Source organism: Galendromus occidentalis, unplaced genomic scaffold, assembly GCF_000255335.2.
Source record: "Galendromus occidentalis unplaced genomic scaffold, Mocc_1.1 scf7180000077517, whole genome shotgun sequence".
In the NCBI taxonomy this organism is placed as follows: domain Eukaryota; kingdom Metazoa; phylum Arthropoda; class Arachnida; order Mesostigmata; family Phytoseiidae; genus Galendromus; species Galendromus occidentalis.
This window is the reverse complement of record NW_003805505.1, coordinates 422772-427902: the sequence shown is the minus strand read 5'-3', so window position 1 is coordinate 427902 and position 5131 is coordinate 422772. Positions and strand designations below refer to the sequence as shown.

The window sequence follows — 5131 nt, the reverse complement described above, 5'->3', positions numbered from 1 at the left end:
CGCCTCCTGGCGGAGATTTTCGAGCCCGCCGCTGATGCAGGGCGGCCTTCAAGCGCTGTAGGACGAAGACTCCGTCGGCACCGAACTATTCCGGTATAGGAAGAGGAGACCTCGAAGATTCCGGAATCGGTGACGCGAGTATGGCATTCGTTCTCAAAACTTTGAGTTCCTCCGCTCCGAGCTCCGGTTCCTGCCGATATCGTCGACTGGCGGGCATTTCAAAAATCTTGACCTCGATCCGGAATCGGGACTCAAACCAGGGGAGGCTTCCCGGTGCAATCAATCTTCAAGAATGCTCATTCAAAGAGTCCATCCGGGAGCAGGGAAGAACTCGCAACGTCATCTTCCCTCGGAGTCCTTATCGGGAAATTGTCGTTCCGTGGCGAGTCGCATCGATTCCGAAACCACTGTGGCATCGGCAGCCGTTTCCTTTCTCTTTTCCTGTTTGACCACGACTTGGTATGCTTCATCGACTATTTTTCGTGATAATTACGTGAATTTGTGGCTTTATCATTCATGAATGTAATATTCAGAGCTCACGGTAACACTCGTGCACGCTCTGGTGCCGTTTGCGGGTCGCGTATCGTATGCGGATTCTGAGTTATCGAAGTACTACACCGGCCCGCAAACCACGTTGTTCTTTGGGAGGCTTTATCGGACGCGGATAATAGCGAGTTACCGTATGTCACCGTCTCAGTGCCGTCCGGGTCTTCGAATAAGCTCTGGATCGCTAAAAGTAGTGCCGTCTTCACTCCAGGGTCATAACAAAGTCTAATCATGGTAAACACAAAGGGTTACCGCCGCGGTACGCGGTACATGTTCGCTCGGGACTTCAGGAAACGCGGAGTCGAGCACCTGTCCACCTACCTTCGTGTCTACAAACGAGGAGACTACGTTGACATCAAGGTATGATGTCCTTCCGGAATGAATCGGCTGTGCCTGACGGAGTCTTCCGTGACCCAGGTTTCAGGTGCCTTAAGAATCATGTTCCATCCGTAGGGAAACGGTGCCTTCCAAACTGGCCTGCCACACAAGTCCTACCACGGACGCACCGGTCGTGTTTTCAATGTGTCGCATCGTGCGCTAGGTGTGATCGTTAACAAACGAGTCAGGGCCAGGATCATCCCCAAGAGGATATACATCCGCGTCGAGCACGTCAAGCCCTCCCAGTGCCGTGAGTTCCGATCCCAACGTAGAGAGAACGACGCTGCTCGCACCCTTCGTGCAAGACATCTCCAATGAGCTCGGATCTCACACTCTCAAATTGAACCCAGTGTTTGAAGTAGTTATCACTCGATTGCAGGCAAGGACTTCTTGGAGCGTATCAATAAGAACGATCCCCTCCGGGCTGAGTTGAAGAAGCAGGGCAACAAAAACAAGATCACCATCAAGCGTGAGGTTGGCCAACCCCGCAAGCAGCACGTTGTCCGTGCCAAGCACGAGATCCAGCTGGTCAGGCCCATCCCGTACGAGTTCATGGCTTGAATAAAACCTTGAAACTGTCTGAGCGATGTTCTTCCATCCTTATGCTCCTCGTCCGGCGGGGCGGAAGTCCATGCTGGAATCCATAACATTCATAGATAGATAGATACGGGCAAAAGCTCCGCTCCTCCGCCGCATATCATCTCGTAATCGTTCTCGAGAAGTCCTTCCAGCACCATCCTCCCTTCGCTGTAGAGAAGCGCTGATCGGATACGGTACGATCCTGGGTGAACTCGGGCTGTCCGGCCATATTCCGCATCTATGTGGGGAGGCGGATATCTTGAGAGTGGAAACACCGGTGCAGTGTTTCCTTCGATGGGTACCATGGCTGTCTCGGGGTCCCGGGATACCCGATTCTCAGGGGTCTCGAGCTTTCGTAAAATACGGGGACTGAGGATGCAGAAATAACTTCGACTGTACCTATCGCTTCGGGGAGTGCGCCGAATTAATTTCCCACGGATATGGCACGGCTTCGCTGCTCTCTCTCTCGAAGTAGAACTTAAAATGAGCTTGTGGCAGCTGCAAGGGATCTGTTTCGTTTCGCAAGAATGCTGCAAGCGCGAGTGACGATACTTCTTCTTCCCTCTTTCTCTCGGTACCGAGGCCCGAGAAATATTGGGAATACTTATCTAGCGGAGACGAGTCGAATGTTTTCGTGACTCGCGAGCACGGATTGAGTGAGCAACGTGCTCGAAAGCTCGAATATTCAAGATTACTCGACATTCACTTTCAATTCGAAGACACAGTCCGGGAATTCCTATGTTCTCTTGTTCGTTTTCTTGTCGCAGGTTTCGTGTTATTATGTGAAATACAGACGCTCTGTTCGGGAATGCAATTGTGGGCAGGGGACGAGGGGACGCACTTTTGGCACAATCCCGTCGAATTCTGATCAACGACCCCCTCCCTCCCTAGAACTGAAATATATATCGGTGAGAGGCCTCAGAAGGAACTCCGTGGGAGGAATCAGCCCAAGAATGAAGAACCTTGGGATTCTTCCGGTATGAGGCTCATAACTAGAGCTAGGCGTTCCAGGCAAAATGCCTAAAATGCCTGGAAATGCCTTTTCTTCCCGATAATCCTTAAAAATGCCTATAATCAATTTCCGATAGGCATTTTGCCTATGTTGCCTCTTTCTCGTCTTATGGCCGTCCCTTCGATGGCTTCTGGGTGCATGGTCCCACTTGGTGTGCGAAAGGTACACGACGTGTGCATCACTTCCCTCGCTTTCCGCGCGCGACGGAGAACGGAGATAAACATTGTCTTGGTGGATCCTCTGAGCCGATGATGTACTGTCGTCCATATCCCAGAATATAAGTTAAAAGAACGCGCGAGCTGGACATCCGTCGTCCCCTTATGAGCTCTGAGATGACCCCAGGCCGGTGTCTGTCGAACAGACCTCTGAGCTCACTTGTGTTCTGGCTAGATGTTTGCGCGGGTGATACCGCTTATCGACGAAAATTCGAGACCGAATAGCTGGGAGCTCGCCTACTTCCCATAAGTGCACGACAAGAGAAGATGCCCAGGCAACGAAAAACCGGGAAAGCCAGGATGGAGCTCTTTGTGAAAGAACTCGGTACCGATTGTCTCACGACGGACGGCTACGCACTCACCTGTAAGTTGTGTGCGAAGCTCGTCAATTCAGATAAGAAGTACTACGTCGAGCAGCATTTGAATGGTGCGTTTCACCAGGAGCGCGCCCAGAGAGCGAAGCCAGAAGATCGGAGTCTATGTCTCCTGAAGAACTACGTAGAGCTTTCGAGCAGAGGGCGTATTTTCAGCATGGACTTATGCCAGATGATGATCGAGTGCAACATCCCACTCTACAAAGTCCAGAATGCGTCATTCCAGAGATTCTTCGAGAAATGGAGCAGGGAAAAAATACCTGACCAGAGGTCACTCCGAAGAAATTATCTACAGAAGCTATACGACGCAACTGTCACCAAGATCAGAGAAACCGTCGGCGAGCATCCAATCTGGGTCTCGGTGGACGAGACCACAGATTCGAGAGGCTTATACGTTGTCAACACTGTAATCGGTCGTCTTCGCTCGGACGAGGCTTCTAATATCCCCATGCTGCTGGATTGTGAAATAGTCGAACGCACAAATCACGCGACAATTGCTCAAGCATTCATGAATGCTTTCAGCCTTCTCTGGCCGACAGGCGTCAAACATGACCGAGCTCTTCTATCCCTTAGTGACGCGGCACCATATATGAAAAAAGCAGAAGACGCCTTGAAAGTAATCTGTCCGAGAGTGATACATGTAACCTGTTTAGCACATGCCGCACACCGAGTCTGTGAAGAGATCCGGGTCTCGTTTCCAGAGGTCGACTCTTTGACTTCCAGCGTGAAAAAAGTTTTCTTGAAAGCTCCATCTCGAGTTAAAATCTTTCGAGAAACAGCTCCAACTTCAGCTCTTCGCCCTGCGCCTGTAATTACCCATTGGGGCACATGGCTGAGTGCAGCCATGCAGCTGCGATTCGGAAGGCAAAAGAAATCTTCGCCGACCCCAATGTCAAGTCTAGCCTCGCGTTCATTGCCTAAAACTTTAGTCAGCTCCCGGAGAGCATTACAAAACTAGAATGCACCACTCAGCGTCTTTCATCTACTCTCGACATCGTTGAAGATATCAGGCTGACTCTTGCATCGAGCGTCGGCCAGAAGGCTGAGCTCATACGGTCCAAATTCGAGAGAGTTTTGGAAAAAAATACCGGACTGAGAACGATCGGTATGGTGAGACGAGCTATCGTCGGCGAAGGAGTCTGCGATGAAATTTCCGATTTCTCGGAACTCGCCGCGCTTTCGTATGCTCCCCTCGTCAGCGTCGATGTCGAGAGGTTGTTCTCTCCTTATAAAATCTTGTAAGCGATCGACGATACTCTTTGACTCCGGAAAGTGTAAAGCATCATATAGTAGGTTTGTGTAACGCTTCCGTTGTCGAATAAAACATGACACCAGAGACTTGCTTTGTGATGAACACATCTGTTCCATCACTGTTTGGTATTCGATGGTCGACGAGATGGAGCAGTCCCATCCGCTCATGCATTCCGGACTCAGCACGGCGCTTTACCTAATTTTTCGCCTCCGTCGATGTTGCCTATTTGACCGATTTTTAGTGCCTAAGTCGCGAGTTTTCAGTGCTAATTTGCCTCCCTATTATGCGATTTTTTAGTGCCTGAAACGCCTAGCTCCAGTGATTATCATTGTTATCATACTTGGCAGGAATTTGATCGCAGCTCTCCCTCACTGTTCAAGGTACAAATGCCAGCGATTGGAATGCTCTCGAGGCAGATTCAAGGTCATCTCACTTCTCCCGTGGCGCGCGCGTCCGGACGACTCAGCCCTCCGCATTCCGCCATCAGTCGCTCACTTAACGTCCAGAGGTGGTGCGAACGAGAATCATGTTCTTGACGGCGATTCTTCTCGTTTCGGTGACACTGCTGGTCCTGAAATTGTTTAGGCTGGCGACTCACTGGAACGACAAGGGTATCCCTCATGAATCGTTCCTGGAGGCCCTGCATCGGAATCTCTGGAAAAATTCTGTCCGCAACCCGTTCGACAACTATGACGACGCTGTTCGTAAGCACGGCAGAATTTTCGGATCCTACCGAGGTCTGAGTGCAGTGCTCGTGGTGTCCGAGTTGAACGCT

The 5131-nt window shown here is 50.8% G+C and overlaps 2 protein-coding genes across 2 annotated transcripts in view; both read left to right on the top strand.

Moving 5' to 3' along the window:
* The first annotated feature begins 389 nt into the window (after window positions 1-389).
* Window positions 390-1503, top strand: RpL21 (ribosomal protein L21). The gene is made up of 4 exons (XM_003747370.1): window positions 390-459; window positions 758-906; window positions 1000-1174; window positions 1304-1503. The coding sequence occupies exons 2-4, from the start codon at window positions 778-780 to the stop codon at window positions 1483-1485; spliced, it is 486 nt and encodes a 161-aa protein (XP_003747418.1). The 5' UTR covers window positions 390-459; window positions 758-777; the 3' UTR covers window positions 1486-1503.
* A 1527-nt stretch (window positions 1504-3030) lies between these two features.
* Window positions 3031-5131, top strand: part of LOC108864794 (cytochrome P450 3A29) — a 2971-nt gene continuing 870 nt past the window's right edge. The window contains 1 exon segment of the mRNA XM_029112590.1: window positions 3031-3510. Coding sequence (XP_028968423.1) covers window positions 3031-3510 — 480 coding nt within the window.

What these genes read in the sequence shown, in the direction of transcription:
- RpL21 (XM_003747370.1), top strand. Translation starts at nt 778, where the DNA reads ATGGTAAACACAAAGGGTTACCGCCGCGGTACGCGGTACATGTTCGCT. An exon ending in GAGACTACGTTGACATCAAG is followed by an intron (nt 907 to 999) that starts GTATGATGTCCT and finishes TTCCATCCGTAG; the next exon opens with GGAAACGGTGCCTTCCAAAC. An exon ending in CGTCAAGCCCTCCCAGTGCC is followed by an intron (nt 1,175 to 1,303) that starts GTGAGTTCCGAT and finishes ACTCGATTGCAG; the next exon opens with GCAAGGACTTCTTGGAGCGT.